Source organism: Prionailurus bengalensis, chromosome C2 (assembly GCF_016509475.1).
Source record: "Prionailurus bengalensis isolate Pbe53 chromosome C2, Fcat_Pben_1.1_paternal_pri, whole genome shotgun sequence".
NCBI classification, from domain to species: Eukaryota; Metazoa; Chordata; class Mammalia; order Carnivora; family Felidae; genus Prionailurus; species Prionailurus bengalensis.
Window position 1 is genome coordinate 59,398,403 of NC_057350.1, and position 19,223 is coordinate 59,417,625.

The 19,223-nt window shown below is 41.5% G+C and overlaps 1 protein-coding gene across 1 annotated transcript in view; it reads right to left on the minus strand.

Moving 5' to 3' along the window:
- Nucleotides 1–1,158: 1,158 nt before the first annotated feature.
- Nucleotides 1,159–19,223, minus strand: part of CCDC80 (coiled-coil domain containing 80) — a 38,433-nt gene continuing 20,368 nt past the window's right edge. The window contains exons 4-8 of the mRNA XM_043594182.1: nt 13,964–14,100; nt 12,141–12,289; nt 5,999–6,102; nt 3,215–3,295; nt 1,159–1,662 (exon numbers count right to left, since the gene is read on the minus strand). Coding sequence (XP_043450117.1) covers nt 1,316–1,662; nt 3,215–3,295; nt 5,999–6,102; nt 12,141–12,289; nt 13,964–14,100 — 818 coding nt within the window. The 3' untranslated portion in view covers nt 1,159–1,315. The remainder of the gene's footprint in view (nt 1,663–3,214; nt 3,296–5,998; nt 6,103–12,140; nt 12,290–13,963; nt 14,101–19,223) is intronic.

Here is a 19,223-nt window from a genome sequence, read left to right on the forward strand (position 1 = left end):
CCGAGTCCAGATGATGTAAAGACAGATTTGTACAAATAGGCACAGATAAATGAATAGCAAATATTCACATGCGGCTTGAATGCAGTTATTAATATCTATGCTCATTAGAGTTAACAACCAATACTAAGATGATTTGCAGGATTAGTCATTAATAACAGTGGCAAAAAAAAAAAAAAAAGCATCCCCACTACTGATAGAGGCTGGGGCTGTTAGGATGCTAAATGCCTGGGAATTGGACTGACTGCCTCAAGGCAAGTTCATAGATCTTAGTTAGTCCTATTGTATTTGTTGAAAAAGAAAAAGTAGAAAAGAAGGAAGGGAAAGAGGGTAGGAGGAAGAGAGGATATTTAGTTTGAATTGCCATATCTAAAAAACAAATGCTCTCTTTCAAAGATAGAGAATCTATTTTTCACCCAAGCTACACGTGTATCCGTTGTAACTTAGTAACATTTTCCTCTGAAAACAGAAAGAACCCTTGGGTGTAATTTTCTTTGTAATTTTCTTATATGAGATGCCACTATGGTAATAGACCCCTTAACAAGTAAGTACAGGGGTGTCAGGTGTGAGGGGGTCAAGGTTTTCCATGCCAGGAATTCACGGCATCTGCTAAAACTCTGGAAGTATCATGTCTGGCTGCCATGCCAGATTCTGGTGGTGATTCAGGGATTGCTTTTCCTGGCCCTCTCATCTATTTCTGAAAAGACAATAAGAGAAACAGGGCAGGAAATGGCTCTGATAGCAAAGCTGGGTTTGGTGCATTTCCTGGCTTTGGTGGCCAATATCATTGGACTCCTGTGGTATCAAGCTTTATGAAAGAAACTAACAATAGGAAGCAGGGCCATCTCAATCACTTTTAGACTGACATTTCCAAAAGTGTTAAGAAGCTATTTCCTCTGTTACATGTGATCAGATGTTTCCTGAAAACATCTGTGCTGTGGTCCTTAATTTTCTTTAACAATCAGTTTTACTTGCCAATTATTACTTTTAAAAAGTAAATAAGAGGTATTAATACTTTTATATAGAATTATGTGTTCCAAATAATGTCTATCATGTAAGAAAAGGGCAGTGTCCGTTCAGCACCAGGTCCCCACCAGTTAGAGAAACAAACAATTCTTTTAAACATCTTTATGATGTAAGGTTTCAATAACAACTCACAAGTAGGCAAAAGTTTGCTATTTATTTAATCTTGGAAGAACACAGAAAGAAAAAGGCAGGGAATGTAGGCAGTGTGGAAGAACTCCTTTGCATAGCTGGCCACTTGTGGCTTTAACAGCTGCAGGGGAAACTGGCTGGGGCTACGGTTACGTGTTTCTGTTCAGTAAGGATAGCCATGGTGGTAACTCTCATGATGACGGTGGTCATCCTGGTAACCATCCTGGTATCCTTGGTGGTAGCTATGGTAACCGTAGCCTGCGTACTCATCTTCTGGGCAGCGCATCCCCAGTGACTGCTGAATGGCCATTTCCTGTCTCCGGAGTTGCATCGAATCAATTAAATCATACACAATCACCATGGACCACATTGGGGAAGGATACCAGGATTTGACATTTCCATCTTTTCCAACTAGAAGCATGGAGAAGTACTCCGGGCTCACTTGAAAATAGTTACGGATGTCTTTCACCAAATGGGCTGATATGTCTTCTCGCTCCACAACAGAACTCCCTAGAAGAGGGTTAAAAAAGTTGTTAGTGGATTGAAGAGTCACCACTCAAGCAAACATCTAAATGAGAAGAACTCACTATGAGAATAGACAGAGGACACATGAGTCTATTCCCTTTGGTTCAAAATCCAATTAAAGAAGGTTGCTGGGGGTTTCCACTAGAAATTAAATGTCCCTAATGTTCTGCAACATTATTAGCATCAAACTTTAGGACACATGATGTCTCTTTTATAGGAATGTTACAAAATATAAAACCAGTCCTCTAATTTAATTCTGGCAAGATCAACTTCTTTCAAGTTTGTCATGAACAAAGATTATATTGTTTGTATTACTAAGTTTATTACCAATTAGCTTAGTTACTTCTTTGCAAGTATGGATTTCCTTTTGATACTGTGGTTTTTATAACAAAAAGCTTATTTTCTTGTCAGAGGGGGAAAATACCAATTATATAAGATGTGAATAAATGTATTTCAACTATTATGGTCAGTGAAAAGAAGAGGGGGAATGGGGAGGGTGCTGAGGCTTTCTGGGCCAAGGACTTTATGCACATTATCTCATGTGAATAGCTTGATCTTGGAAAGAAGAACTGATTTGCTTTCTGAAAACTTTAATCGCTAGTCATTTTTTTTACAGCGTTTCTGAGCCTTTCAAGCATTTGTCCTCATGTGCTGAGAGGGAATCAGTAAGATATGACCCATGTGCCTCATAAAATTATTGTGGGAATTAAATGAGATTACATAGATAAAAATGCTTTGTAAATCATAAAGTCCTATACAGACAGAAAGCATTATTCTAGTCAAGAAAATGGATATTTTTACTGTCATTTTTGAATTATTTTATATAAAGAACAATATTAGTGAGTGCACTCTACTTCCTGTGTGCACACGTGCACACACAGGTGCATACACACAAGAGGTAGGTGGATTTGTGAACTGCGTTCACCTTAGAGGCACACCCACTGCTTGCATATAGTTTAATATAATTTAATAGAACTTAAAATTTTTTATTTTTTTAAAGTTTTTTTTAATGGTTTTATTTATTTCTGAGACAGAGACAGAGCATGAGCAGGGGAGGGGCAGAGAGAGAGGGGAGACACAGAATCTGAAGGGGGCTCCAGGCTCTGAGCTGTCAGCACAGAGCTTGACGCGGGGCTCAAGCTCACGGATTGTGAGATCATGACCTGAGCTGAAGTCGGACCCCTAACCAACTGAGCCACCCAGGTGCCCCTAAAATTTTTTAAATATTTATTTATTTACTGGAGAGAGAGAGAGAGAAAGAGACAGAGAGAGACAGAGAGAGACAGAGAGAGAGAGAGGGAGAGAGAGAGAGAGATAGAACACAAGCGGAGGAGGGGCAGAGAGAGAGGGAGACACCGAATCTGAAGCAGGCTCCAGGCTCTGAGCTGTCAGCACAGAGCCTAACGCAGGGCTCGAACTCATGGACTGCGAGATCAGGACCTGAACTGAAGTCGGACGCTGAACTGACTGAGCCACCCAGGCATCCCTAACAGAACTTAAAAGGAGTTCATACTGTTTTAAAATAACAGCACTTTACCGTTAATTGGGAACAGTTCTAAAACTCCCCCAATCTCCTCTCCAACCCCTAAAAGTTTCAGAATGGTTATGTGACGCAGACCTGAAAGAAAAAAGAAAGCCATAGAATTGGTAAATCATCTTTTACTTCCAAAGGCCAACATCTGACAATTAGAAATTTCTACCTTAAAAACAATATAGAACATAACCTGATTAGGTAAAACAATTCATCTTTCCCCATAAAAAAGTAATCAAATACTTTTAAAACCTTGAAAAAGACCAATTGCAGATTTAGGATTATCAACAGGGTCAGGTGTGGGTTGGTTTGCTTTGGTTTGTAGATTGAAACAAAAGAATCTGCTCTTAAACTGTGCTTCTATTAAATAACAAAACAAAAATGAAGCCATCAGAACATTAAAACGTCTGGGATAATCTGAGCCGATTAGCATTCTGGAAAAAGAGTCATTCCTGAAATTTCAATACTCACACGGATAATTCAACTGTCTTAGAGAAAAGACTGCAGAACCATGTATGGGAGTGTCAGAGGAAGAGTTCTGGCTTCCTCGCACAGAAGTTTGTCAGCTTAAAGGGCAGTTTCTTATCACTTATTTAGAGGATTCAAAGAAGCGCTTAAGCAAGCACAGCTTGGCTTCCCACCCTCAGCTAAAGTTTCAGGAAAGGAGAGAAGGTCATGCCTTGGTAGCTTGTTGGAATTCTTTTGAAGATGAAGTACATGTGAAGGGGTTCAGGAGAGAAAACCTAGGAGGACAAGGGGGCTGTCAGTTCATCATATCAAGATTTCATGGTGTTAGACAAAATGCCAACCTTGTCAGGGTCATAACTGGGGACTATGAATATGAATTTTGATGGTGCTTATTGTTCAGGGGAGAAAACTGAAAGCTGTCGGGGTAGGGCTGTTTTAAGGAGGAGCTAAAATTCAAGCAAAAGGCTATTCCTAAAAAAAAAAGAAAGAAAAAAAAAAAAAAGAGTTTGTGGTCTTTGCTCTTCTCCCAGAGAAGTGAAGCATTCTGTTCTGCATGTTGTTGAGTCATGTTTTCTAAAGGGAAGATCACGAATTTCATTATTCCCGGAAAATATGACTTGTTTACATTTCCTGTATATTACAAAAGGGTTTGCTTACACTAATGTGATTTAGGTTCTGTGTGCATAGATTAAAAATGAAACACCACCTAATAACTGCTCCAAAGATGTCTTTAGAAAATTAATAATCCACGATTTTATTTATATTCTTATTGTGAAGAGTCATTAACTGCTCTAAGAACTTCTGTCTTACCTAGCAACATTGGTGGTTCTAAATAATTTAAAATATGCTTAACAATACAAAAAAATCTTATATATTGTTATAAAATTTTAAATTATTTGATAATAGGAGTATACATAAAAATTCACGACTTTTCTAGTTGTTCTTACTATTATGAACTTGTTTTCTGCTTGCTTGTGTGTGTTATTATTTCACATCTTAAAATTGAAATGTATTTCTAATTTCTAGGTACTGTGTCATAGCAGGGACCCAGGCTCTGTTAATGCTTTACAAAACCTACACCCCCATCTTTTTATAAATCAGGCACAGTTTTGTAACTAATAAATGATTCTTCTTCCTAACAGAAGTATCAAAATAATGCTGATTCATCTGTGTTCCAATTAGGAATTTTTTTTTTTTTTTTAATTTTTTCAACGTTTATTCATTTTTGGGACAGAGAGAGACAGAGCATGAACGGGGGAGGGGCAGAGAGAGAGAGGGAGACACAGAATCGGAAACAGGCTCCAGGCTCTGAGCCATCAGCCCAGAGCCTGACGCGGGGCTCGAACTCCCGGACCGCGAGATCGTGACCTGGCTGAAGTCGGACGCTCAACCGACTGCGCCACCCAGGCGCCCCTCCAATTAGGAATTTTTAAAATCTGTGGCTCCTAGCTACTTTTCCACCCCTCTAACAACTGTTCAAATTCTTCCTCTGCAGAAGTGTATTTTAAATGAGACTTCAGTTGTGAGTTCCACTTTTGAAATTGCCCTTAGCTCCTTGGTTCACCATTGAACTTAGTAATAAGGTCTATGCATAATAACCATTCATTTTCCTTTCTGTATGTCCACATTCAAAATGATACTTTAGGTCACCAAGATAGTCATTTTGGTAAAGAAAGCAAATGTTACTTTTCAAAACACTAAGCAGTTCACTACAAAAAATAAATAAATAATAAACTATGTTTCTCTTTGACCTACTTGTCTTAAAAATAAGATTCTGTTTAAGAGATCTTGCTGTCTTTGATGCCCAATTATAGATCAAAATCCTTTTTGAGGGAATGGCAATATAGTACATTTTACTTCCATTAACATATTAATTCTCAAAGCCATTCATGTTTTTACAAAAGGCATTTCATCTATGGAGAAGTACCCCCCCCAATGTTTTCACCTAAGTATTATCTAAGTAAATGATGATACCTGAGGTTTATAATGTTGAGACAAGTTTTAACAAATCAAACAAGAAGGCACATAGCACAGATCACTGAAAGTAAAACAGTAGTTATTTTCAAACACTTCAGTGAAGAATCCAAGGGGGGAAAATATTGAGAAAAAAAAGAAAGAAAACAAAACAAAACAAAAAAACTCCAGTGGACTAAATCTTGAGTCTGAAAGCAACTTTATACTCAACACAATTGAGTAAGTGTCTGGGAATCTCCAGTCTGGACTGAGGAATATTTGGATGATCTAAGCTTCTATGTTCCATTTTAGAATTGACCAGGAAGAGAGTGGTATGGGAAAACGGTGATGACAAAGCTTCCCACTCACCAAAATTGCAGGCCTGGCCACTGAGGGCCGAGAGCTGCTGTGAATAGGCCCAGTCTTCATCATTAGGGGCAGAGATCACCAGCAACCGCCTCCTCCATCGGAACCTGGAACAGACAGGAGGCCGTGATTACTGCTTCAAACAATAGAGGCTAGTGTAAGAAAGCAGACTCGCTTTGGCTGTAGGGTTTTCCTGTGCCCAGAATATAAAACACCGGCCCTTAGAAGTATCTCCTAGCACATAAAAGTCATTAAACTGCATTTCCACATTTCTTGCTCTCTTTCCGTTGTAACTTCACGGTCTGCTGACTGTGGCATTTGCACGAAACATCAGGCGTGAGTCTGGCCACGGTGCCCGAAGAAGTCACTTCCGGAGACTCGGAGTTTTAGACGCAATGAGGACTGGCCCAAATCGTTATGTTATGTTGTAGCCACAGAAATAGGGAATCCAAAGAAAACTGAAGAAAACTCACAATCTAATAGAGTTTGCTCAGGCTTGGAGGGGGTTAAGAATCAAATGTATGGATTGGAAACAGAGTAGAAAAAAGAGAACTAAGTTTTAAGGCGGTGACAGTGACAGGAAGAAGGAAAGTGGCAAAGCGGTTCCAGGGGCCAAGGAGAATTCCTGGGAAAACAAAGCCCTGTGTGCCTTTCTCAGTAGCCAGTTGTTCTTCCAGAGGCAAATGCAAGTCCTAAAACACAGCCTACTCTCATTAGTAAGACCCAACATTATAGAGTCCTCTGTGAAGTGGGATAGGGCTACATCTCGAGCCTAGGACTGTAGCATATATAACAAACTTGCTGCTCCAACACACTAGGGTAGTAGAAAGAGCTTTTGTCTTGTAACCTAGAAACCCGAGTTCATGTTTTGTCACTGCTACTTTTTGGGTTCCTTGAGCACATCGCTGAGTTCATCTGAGTCTCAGTTTTTCCTTATCTCTAGAATGAAAAATAGCATCAGCTTCAAAGAGGTATTATAAGACTTAGGCTAAAATCTGTCAGTGTAAGTTATTCATGTGATGACATGGGTATAGATGGTGGCTTAATCCGTGGGCTTCTTAGATGTAGACGTTTGTCCGTTAATAGACCTTGGACGTTTGTCTCCCATGCCATATGATAACTTAGTCAATCCTCATGTTTGCGTATCATTTCACAGCTCACGTTCATCTATACTGACAACATTAGAGGTCAGTGAAGGCACAGCTTATTGTCTTCATTGTACAGATGACAAAATGGGGCTTAGAGAAGTAACCTGCCTAACTAGTACATCTAAGAGGCGGTACCAAAATAAGATTTCTCTGACTCCCAGGCCAATGGTTTCCCTAGTTTATCCCCCTCAGGGATCCTGAGGCTTGGCTCATACACTCAGGGTCCCAAAGGAGATACGAAGGAGAGAGGGAATGCATCCCAGGGGCAACTGTATGGAGTTATCTCAAACTCCACCTTCACTGGAGGAGGGGTTTTGCTTTCTGCCTACTGTGCAGACTCCTGTGGGGTGTTAGTACACTCACTGAGCTGGAAGCCACTCGATTTTATTCGTGACTTCTCTCCCTACGCTCATTCTAGCCTCACAGTGAACATGAGAGTTTTCAACCCCGAAGAAAATGGCCTCTTGGGGGAAGAGTGGTTTGGGTGAATGAGAGAAAATGATAGTCTGATGAAATACAACCTCTGAATGGACGCCTGTAGGAAGGCTCGCCAAGAACTGCTTACTGTGACATTATATTTGCTTCCTCTGCTTGTTTCTCTTCAAAGGAAAAGAAAAACTAAAATCTCCACTGAGGATAGGGAGATGAGTGTATCTGGCACGGAGGAGGGGAGAGGAGTGTCTGAGATTGTCCGAGGTCTCCCGGGAAAGGGAACAGTGATCACAAACATGGTCTCCTGTACTCTCCCGGCTTCCTTAGGAGGCATGCCAGCCCAGCTCTGGCCCCCCAGCCAGCATCCAAACCAGGCCAGCCTTCCTGGCCTCACACAGAGCTGTAGGGTATCCTGGAAGGAGCTATTTTGGGTGAGGTATATTTTGGCTTGTTTACCTGTGTGCACCACTGAATGCTGTCCTGATTGGATGGGGACAGGATCTGAGACTCCCTGTCGCAGACAGAACCAGGCAAAGGTCATTCCCCCTAAGTAATGATTCTTTCTCCCACGGATCTTCACATTGAGACACAAGACTCCAGCTCACAACACTGAAGGAAGTAACTTCCAAAGGATGTAACAAGAGATGTCAGTGTGGCCCAGATCCCTATTTCGGGCAAATAGTTTTTCTGTCACTTTAACTTATCAGTAAATAAAAATTCTATGAGCTGTGTGTGTGTTTACTCCCCTTAACTGGCATTCCCAGATTAGTGTGCATTTGCCAGTCTTTGGGGCTTCTGTCTCAGAGGAACGTAATTATAGCCTGAACCAGATGAGTGTCACTAAAGACCAGACTGGCTTTAGAGTCTGGTCAGCTGAAACCAGGCTGTATAGACTCACCAACAACTCAGCAAATTTGAAGGAAAATTCCCATTTGGATACTCATTTATTTATAGAACTGCTATTTAATTTTTTTTTTTCCTTCAGTTCTCTTTGCCTGGGTTTCAATCCTGAGGTGTTTACTAAATTTCCTCCTACTTCTTCCTTCATGACAAAATTCTCTAACTAGCAGCTGATTAACTTGTCCCAATACTAATAGCCAGCATTTATCGATTACTTACTTTGTACTAGGTCATGGGCCATTGTTGTGAATTTACTTTTCACAACTCTTAAGAATAAATACGTTTCTTATCTGCCTTTCGCAAATGAGAAAACTAAAGCCTGGAGAAGTTAAGTAATCAGCCCAAGGTCACACAGTCAATAAATGAAGAAACCAGGAATCAAACTCAGGGCTGTCTGACTCAAACCTTTAGGGTATACACAACTCCACATTAATTTTTAAGATCAATGATAATCATCAGCACAGTGATTTCATGAGTTGTGACCACAAATCATGCATAGCTACAGGACATCTAAATTATAACCATATCCATCCTGAGTATCCACAACAGATGCATGTTCCTAAAATAGTACGGAATATGAAAGCCCGTAAGGTTCTGACATTAGAAAGGAGATACATTTACGCATCACAGTGCCCTAACCAGTACAAAAGACTTTAGAGGCAAAATGTGGGTCCAAGTCTTAAAAATCAAAGATATGCCAAATTCAAGTCAGTTATCAACTGGAATGAGCACTGAGAGCTTCGGGTGTGAGCAAAATTGAGATAATGTCAAGCTTTCCCTGTCATGTTTTGAAACCCATGACAGGGTGAAAAAGGCAGCCTGCCTGGGAATGGTAAGAAAAATCAGGATGTCTGTAGCTGCAGCTCTCAGGGCTGGCCCAAATCCTTGGTTATAAATAACATCAATGGACTGGGTAGTAACTGCCTGCTGTAGAGGCTGGGCAACCTGAGTTTACGAGGTTGGTTCAGCAGGTATGCATCTTATAGTCCTGGAAGATTTAGAATTAAGAAGAGAGGGGCGCCTGGGTGGCGCAGTCGGTTTAGCGTCCGACTTCAGCCAGGTCACGATCTCGCGGTACGTGAGTTCGAGCCCCGCGTCAGGCTCTGGGCTGATGGCTCGGAGCCTGGAGCCTGTTTCCGATTCTGTGTCTCCCTCTCTCTCTGCCCCTCCCCCGTTCATGCTCTGTCTCTCTCTGTCCCAAAAAATAAATAAATAAACTTTGAAAAAAAAAATTAGAATTAAGAAGAGCAAGTTTTCAAAGAATCAATCATAGTGATAATTTATACTTCTAAGAACGATCCTGGTCTTCTTTATATACACAATATATGTACTTGTGAAACTTAAGAGAATTTGGCTCAATAAAATGACAACCTTGAAACTTTAAATTAGAATTTATAATTGAGTAATTGGTTTAGATGTGTGGTTTTAAGTGCTTGGAACACCTGAGAAACTCTAGATTCACTGTATTCACAAGATTAACTAATTAAACTTATGGATCATTAAAGTACTCAGAAAGATTTTGTTTGTTTATTTCAACAACTCAAAAATATATATTAAATATAAAATGCCCGTTTGAAATAATAAAATTGTTTAATTATTGAGTTTGTAAGCCAGATCAAACATTATTCAAAGCCCCGTAAAAGTGATGGCTAAAATTTGCTAGGTTGTAAATAGAATAATAAGATTAAAAGCCTAACTTAAAAGTTTAAGAGAGAGCTAAGGAAGAAAGCAAGGGAAGGAAGGGGTAGGGGAGAACGGGGGAAGGAAGGTAAAGGAAGAAAAACACCTCAAGGGCAACAATAAGCTTTGACCATCCATCTTCTAAGTCACTGCCATAGAGAGGGATGACCTTGGATCAGAAGTTGATGTTTCAGTGCCCCCAAGACTAGACAAGGAGCCACCTGTCAGGTGGAGAGTTAGAGCCCTTTCTCAGCTAAGAGAGTGGACTGAAGACTGGGTTGAGCCTCAAGTCCTTATAAAGTCAGGCACCTTCCATCTCCATTCCAGATGCTTGCATTGCACTGAAAATTGGGATGAAGGAAGAACCTCAGGTTCCTTTCAGCTCTGAAATCCTGTGGTTTTAGGGATGTCTCTCTTGGGCTCCTGGGTCCAAGACTAAAAATAATTCACATTATATTTTCAAAAGGAGTATTCGAAAAGAATACGGGCCTTGGGTGGCGCCGTGAGTCCCAGAGCTGACACTAGCTGGGTGATGGCCGAAAGTTACTTACTTGATCTCTGTCAGCCTCAGTTGTCCCCTCTACAACTCAACAATAGTTACAGTATTCAGCTCATAGGATTGTTGTAAAGATTAAACTTGGGAAGGTGAAGTGCTTGGCACAGAGGTGAGCATACAAAAAGTGATCCCAGGGGCGCCTGGGTGGCGCAGTCGGTTAAGCGTCCGACTTCAGCCAGGTCACGATCTTGCGGTCCGTGAGTTTGAGCCCCGCGTCAGGCTCTGGGCTGATGGCTCAGAGCCTGGAGCCTGTTTCCGATTCTGTGTCTCCCTCTCTCTCTGCCCCTCCCCCGTTCATGCTCTGTCTCTCTCTGTCCCAAAAATAAATAAACGTTGAAAAAAAAAAATTTAAAAAAAAAGTGATCCCAGAAACCCTGGGATGGAGTCAGGGCCATAGAGGCAACATAGCTGGTAAACTGCAGACCCCAAACTTGGATGAACAGTAAGTCCTGTGCTCTTTACACATCATGAGGTTATGTTTTAAGAGACCCAAGCCTCCTGAATCTAGAGGAGTTCAGATTATCTACCTACTTACTAAACAGAGAATCCTTGATTCTCCGACTCATACATAGAGAACATGCTTTATAGACACAAGTAAGGAAGTTCACAGCCTCCAAGTTAATGAGCCTCCAAGTAAATGCTTGCTCCATTTCTGGAGCCTCTTGGCCACACAGTACAGCTGGGTGGGGGCGGGGGGGGAGGTGTTGGGGAGGGGAGATGTTACACGGAGATCTCTGTGCATTTATTTGCTGTATGTGGAACTTCTGTAGTTTTGCATCTCCTAGGGCCCCAAAGGCCCTGTAGAATTTTCATCCAGCATAGGGGAAGGGATGGAGAAGGGAGGAAGTGGAGCAATTTTTTTTAACAGTCTTCTCTGTGTATTTACTGAAGTTTCCCTACAATGGTTTTCAATAAACCCTCCTCCCCAGGGAATCAGGGAGCTGGGTAAAGAGCATTTCTCCTTCTGAGGTCCTAGAGGGGCTTTTATTGTTTTCTGCAGAGCTGGAAGGAAGCAGAAAATCAAGCAGAGTGTTACAAATCCTGTTTGAAACCAGAAGGGCCTAATAAATAAATATGTAAAATAAAAATGCAGTATATAAAGCCCTCCAAATTCACTGATGGAATAAATTAACCCTCACAGGTCAGAATACTTTATTCTGTGCCAAGAAAGAAGCAGAAAAGAGAGAAAAGGCCTATCCAAAGCCACCAAATCAACATTCAAGCTTGGAGCTGACCGCAGTCAACCTTGTGACCAGAGCCCTTTTGACAGGAAAACACTAAGTCCAGTGGCCAGAGGGCCATGAGGTACACGGACCTTTCATCTGGGCAGGTCTGCACACACATCTACTTTGTGTTTCCTTAGCCTTTTCATTAACTCACTCAGAACACATCCCCACCTGCCTCCTCAGGGACTCCAAAGGTGAGGTACCTGGACAGGAAGTTCTCCAATGACTGCTTCTTGTCTTCCTTGCAAACAATGCCCTCCTTCTTCTGCTTTTCCATATCTTTGATTCGGGACTGGAATGTATCGATCAAATCGAACACAGACTTCATCGCTATGGGTACCTCGTAGTATTGCTGTTTAAGAAAGAATAGAAAGCATATAATGTTTAAGGGTGTTTCTTCCCTCTGCTCAGAGGATAGAGGGCCTGGGAAAATTCAGGGGAGCGCTGGAGAAATCAGAGTCTCGAGGGTTCATTGATTTACACATCCTCCTCTGCAAAAATACCTCTGCTGATGTTTTGGGGTTCAGAATCCATGAAGCAACTGTCCCTTATGTTTAATGAGAATTTCTTAACTGCGTGCCTTTTATGGGAAAGGGTCCATGACTTCCTTATCACACATATCCTAGGCTCACTTCCCTACCTCTGGGACTATGCTGGTTCCTATTCGCTACACAACTGAGGAGAAGGTGAGAAGTGCTGTAATTGACACGGAAATGGAACAACCTGTTGGAATATCTGACTTGAACTATCAGGGTAATTTTCCACCAGAAGGAGCACCGTTCTCTGGCCATCAGGAATCTAGATAAACTCTTTGTGATTCCCAGAGGCTGTTTTATTGAGCAAGCATCATTTAAAATTAGACCATGTTTCTATGTGTATCCTTAGAAAAAAAGTTGGAATCCACCTTAAAGATAATGCAATTCAGTTTCCTGGATCAGAGCTTCCTGCACTTATAACAGCAACCTAAGATGGATTTGATGGCTGGCTGAGCATTGTCAGCATAAACTACAGGGAAGTCTGGACATGGCTTGGAGATATGCCCCCAGTGGGAATTCAGTAAGCTAGAATGTAAAAGCTGGCAGAGACCTTTGGGCCCATCCAGTTCAGCCCCTCACGTTATAGGTGGGGCAACGCAAGTGAGGAATGCATTAAAGAAGGGAACTCTCTCTAGATCCAGAAGAGGACTACAGGTTGAATGACCTATTCTGATGGCCCAGGTGACCTTTCTCCTGATGATCTTCATGTAAGCATGGTATGCTATTGGTGCACTAGAATAGTAAAGACAGTGCAATCTGGAGTCAGCCTGTGTGGGTACCAAGCGCAATGCTAAGTGGGTAAACTTGGGCATGTTACTTAACCACGCTGGGCCTATCTTTGTTCTTCTGTGAAATGAAGATAATACTCATTATTTATCTCAGAGATTTGAGATAGGGATTGTAAAGGGTTGAGGTAAGTGTCTAGCGTAAGGAAGATACTTAATAAAGTTAGCTATTTTTGCTAGTATTAGCATTAGTATTAGTATTATTAGTATTATTACATGGCACGATTTTTCATGGTTCAGAACTTCTGTCCCTAAGCATAAGAAGAAAGTAGGTATAAAACCCTACTGTCTTGTCCACGTGGGATTGAGAGGTAAAACTTCCAGGCCCTTCCAGAGTGGGTCCATGTTAAATCTGACCTTCTTGAAGGAAGAAGCCAACTACTTTTCATCTTTTATCCCCAGGGCCTGGGACATCATAGCTACTCAACCAGTGTCTGATGAATGCATGACATTGATGTTACAGAAGAGTTTAGTCTGAGTCAAACAGCTGGGCCATACAAGGTCATCCAACCCAGTTCTTTCCATAGACTACATTTGTAGGCACAAATTCTGTAAGATAACGTGGAATATCTGGACCTTTTCAAAACCTTCCCACTTAATAAAATAATTTGTGCTTATTCATACGTCTAATAGATTCATTGACAAAAAATTCAGAGTTGCTATTCTAAGGAATGGAACTGTACTGTCTAAAACAGAAACCCGTACCTTGACTCTCAGGTCCACGTCTGTGAGCACCATGAAGAAGTCATTATAGGTCATTCCATACTCTTTCCTCAGCTCACCAATGAGATGCTGGTCTACCAGGTCCTCATCATCCACCACTCGCATGGGTTTTTCATTATCTTCAAGGAAATGAAATGTGAATGAATATGGGTGTGACGAGACCGAAATAAGTGGGAAGCTCTGAGTCTCCGTCCTGAGTTAATTAGAACAGCTTTCATTAGTTGCACACATTCAGCTAACATTTTGTTTGAACACAAGTTCCCCAAGTGAATAAGTAAATGTAGATATAAATGAATAAACTCATTTTGAAAGTCAATTCTCTACAGATAATCAAGCCCCATCTGTGCCTACCCTGATGGTAGGTAGTGAATCAGAAGGAGCAAAGTGAGAGTGAAGGCTGCTGACTCACCCCTGGAAGAAGATTGCCAACTCTATCCTGGGAATGAGTCATCACCCCATCTCACCAAGGAGCTTTTAAATTTATTTTAGTTTTTGTTTCTGTTTTTAAAAAAACTTTTTTTTTTTTTAGTTTTCATTATTTATTGAGTCTAAAATCTCTGTCATTTCCTCACTTTTATTACACAATCACTTTGAGACTCAGTGAACCATGTCATTGCTATAGAGAGAAACAAGCCTATGTTCAGACCTGCCCAATAGGTTCATTTTAACTCCAAAAATGTAGAGCTCTCCATAATACAATTTTTTAAGTTTATTTATTTTTTTTTTGAGAGAGAGAGAGAGAGAAAGAGAGAGAGAGAGAGAGAGAGAGAGAGAGAGAGAGAGAGACACTATGAACAGGGGAGGGGCAGAGAGAGGGAATCCCAAGCAGGCTCTGCGCTGTCAGTGCCAAGCCCCATGATGGGCTTGATCTCACGAACCATGAGATCGTGACCTGAACTGAAATCAGGAGTCGGACACCTTAACCCACTGATCCACCCAGCTTCCCTCATTATACAAATTTTGTAAGTGAACACAATTTCAAGCAAAGTGTTACTAAATGTACAGAAGTTTTTAACCATTATGTATTTTTTTTTTAACATCAAGCCCTAAAAACAAATTATTATACTTCGAAATGGTTCTTGAACGTATCACTAGGTGGATGGGAAGTTTGAATATGGCAACTCTTAAGTCTGGAAATCAGTTTAACATCTCTGAGATGAAAATGCTACATCCCTCCCAGGTCACAGTGTTTCCCTCAACCCTGCAAAAATTTTTATCTGCCAAATGACTCCCTGTATTTAAAAAAAAAAAAGTGAAAAAAATAAAGTCAGCAAAGATGTGATCATAGATATATTGGTGAAAGGACTCTATCACTTACTGCCCACATTGCTACCCACTGAATAGTACTACAGTAGAAACAGCCATGGTTTTACAGATACAGAGGTTATAGGGCTTGAGTACCACAGACCATTGCTCTTTTACTCATAAAAAGGGGATGATTACAATTTAACTATTACTTTGGTTTATTTGATTAGGATCACTGAAAGTACACAAACAAGGAACTTGATTTCCTCTAAAGCAGATCAAAATGCAAAGACAAAGAATCTGCTTTCTTCCCCCCAAATTGTGACAGTTTTTCACAGAGGCAGTTCAAAGGCATGGGAGCCCACAGCTTATATGAGGACAAAGCGCTCTGCAAAGTGAAAAATTATATGCTTCGTACATATAAACTACTTTTTAAAAAATTTTTAAACGTTTATTTATTATTGAAAGACAGAGAGACACAGAGCATGAACAGGGGAGGGGCCGAGAGATGGAGAGACACAGAATCTGAAGCAGGCTCCAGGCTCCGAGCTGTCAGCACAGAGCCCAACGCGGGGCTCGAACTCACAAACCGCGAGATCGTGACCTGAGCCAAAGTCGGATGCTTAACCCACTGACCCACCCAGGCGCCCCCATATAAACTATTTGTTATGTTTACTTATTTATTTTGAGAGAGAGAGACAGAGACAGCAGGGGAGGGGCAGACAGAGAGAGGGAGAGAGAGAATCCTAAGCGTGGGGGTGGATGCCACAAACCGTGAGATCATGACCTGAGCCGAAATCAAGAGGCAGAAGCTTAACTGACCGAGCCACCCAGGCGTCCCTAAACTGTTTTTTAAATGTACATTTTTGCTGTCATGAATTAATTACAAAGTAATTAAAAAAAATTGCCAGATTCATGTTGTTGGTTTTTTTTTACTACGTCTCATTGAGCTAAAAAAGCAAGTTGCTGAAGAAAATGCATAGTAGACATTATTCTTGCTTAAAAGGAAATAAAAGAAAATACATCTGTACAGGAATAGACACTGGAAAATGTCCAGAAGGACATCTAGTTGGTAACAATGGTCGCCTCTAGGGAATGGAAAAGGTGAGTGGACACTTTCACTATTCACTCTACACATGTCTATATTATGTAAAATTTAACAAGGAGCATATTTTACAATTAGTAATAATAATAAAATAAATAATTAAAAACTGATTTAAAAATGTTTTTAATAACTAATGATTCTGAAACTTTACAAGCAAGATTTTCTCTTGAATCTAAGGATTCCTAGTTTTAATTCTCAGCATACTTTTGTTCATTCCACAAAGTATTTGTTAATACACTGGAGTGTATTAACAAAGTATTTGTTAATGCACTGGAGTGTAATAACAAAGTATTTGTTAATGCACTGGAGTGTAATAACAAAGTATTTGTTAATGCACTGGAGTGTAATAACAAAGTATTTGTTAATGCACTGGAGTGTAATAACAAAGTATTTGTTAATACACTGTTAATACAAATAACAAAGTATTTGTTATACACTGTTAATACACTGGAAATGCAGCCAGTGTCCTGAGCTAAGTCTGTGCTGGGTGCTGGATTCAGAAATGAGTAATTTGGATAGAGTTCAAATTCCTAATTAGAATCAAAATGAGACCATTATCTCTACCTCACAGAGAAAGTTACAAAAAGCACTAAATGGCTGAGATGGAAGGAAGTTGGAGAATGTAGTAGATTTCAAAAAATGGCCCCAGTTCTTCACCTTTCTCCATACCTACACTCTTTGTCCAGTGACTGTGGCTCCTCTTTACAGTGATGAGTTAAACTGTCGTGCCTCCCGATTCTGAGCTCATCTATACCACATGCTCCGGCCAGTGCTAGGTGATGTTAGCAAAAGTGACATAGAGGCTAGAAATGAGCCTGTACATTTGGGATTGCTCTTGCCTCTACCGTCGCCATGAGAACAACATGCACGCTAGACTTCTGAAGAATAAGCTAAACCAAGTTACCCTGGCCTCAGCCCAGACGGGGCGATTCCAGATCAGCTGACACAAGTTGATCCCTAAAGTGTTCAAGCCCAGCCAAGATCAGCAGGACCTCCCAGCCAACCAGCAGCTGACTGGACATGCATAGGCCAGCCTCACCAAGGCTTGCCCAGCCCAGCCCAGGTGAGCTGAACCCTACAGGCTCATGACTGAATGTTTAATAATTACATGCCACTGGAGTGTGTGGGTCGTCATTACACAGCCTTATTGTGGCAACAGAGAAGTGATACGGACATTACCTAGCAGAACCCAGTCACGTTACTGAGAAACAATAATATATGGCACATTAGATGAAACAGGGACTGAAGCAGACACTGTGGTGCACTGTCCAGATCCTGCCTTCAGAAGCAAGGCTGCTGTGAAGGTTAGCCGCTGACTCCCTCTCTGCAAATCACTGACCTTAGAAAGGAGGGGCCTTTCTGCCAAGTCACACTCTTCCTAGGGGACAGCCCATATTCAGCGGCTGATGCAGTGGGGTAGATCGAAAAAACGTCCCCGTTGCCTCCAAGTGAACTACTACTCCGAAGGGTTCATTGCATTACAACTAAAACTCCCTCTCTGTTCTCTCGTATCCCTCCCCTCTCATAAGCATTATTCCGAAGATGACTCCCCCATTAACCGCATGTATGCAAATCTCAGTTTCAGAGCCTGCTTCCCAGAGAACAAACCCATCACAGACTCCACTAAGGAGCAACTGGCTCAAGTTTACCCTACTAGTTAATAACAGAGTGAGGGTTAAGGCTCAGTTAATACGACCTCATTCTTATTGAGTATTCTCTCTACTTGACCAAAACATATCCCACCCAAGGACAGAGAAGACCTAGGACCAAGATTTAAGCCAACCTTCGTTCTAACTGGGATATAGCAAGGAACCGATCTCATGGCCTGTTTTCTCCTTTCAACTAAAAGATCTTCTGAAACATTTTGACCTGACATTAAAAATAAAACATTTTACACTTCCAGACTGCAGAGTATCTACATCCCAAATGAATGTTTGTGCTGAGGTGGGAAATCACAGTGAAAGCACTGATCAACGGTGGCTCCTACAAAGGATGACAGCAGCTCTTCCATAAGACAGCGTCCCCCTCTGGCCCAATTCGGAGGAAGGGATGTGTGAGGCCAGCTCCCAGCTCCAGCTGCCTGCCCCTGCCCCAGGTCTCCATTACGTTCCATGTTCCGTCTCAGTCAGGGCTGGGTGAACACGAGGCTCTTCTCGGTCTGAAAATGCAGCATCAATTTGGCAGCTTCTTGTTACATTTTTGTAACAGTTTTGCCAAAGCTCTCTAGTCCTTTGCAGGGCTTAGAAGTAAACATTCTTGAGGACGCAATCCTATAAACAGTCCGCATGGTCTTGATCCAGCTAAATGGATTCACAGATCCAAACCCATGTGGTGGGATTTGGTTATTCCACACAGACTGTCCTTGACCTAAGATGACTTAGGAGGGACAGGAGGGAGCTTGAACTCTGTCACACCCTGGTGGGGACTGGTCCTGTAAGTGGGGCATTGGCCTGGGTTTCCATCCTTTAAGGATCTCAATTCCCAAGTTGAGGTGGTAATAGATTTCTTCATGTATTTGTTCTTCCATGTCTGACCACAGACAGCAATGACGTTGCAGAAAAATTCAGCTCCAGCAACAACTTACTAATCACCAACTGTGTGCCAGGCATTACATTCGAAGTTTCCATCTGTGACGGCTCCTTCTCTACGATATCTGTGGTATCTCCTACTCCCACTCTGTCTCACCTGAGTTCAGGCATTCTGCCAATGTTCCTGGACCATTTCAGCCTCTCCCATTGCTTCAGAAGTTCTTTATCTCCTCTAACAGTTTTTCAAAGCATGATCCACTGTCTACCCTCACCTGGGTAGACAGGTGGGGCACAATCACCTGGGGCACTTGTTAAAATTACAATCCTTGGGTCCAGACCAATTTGATCAGAATTTCTAGAGGTG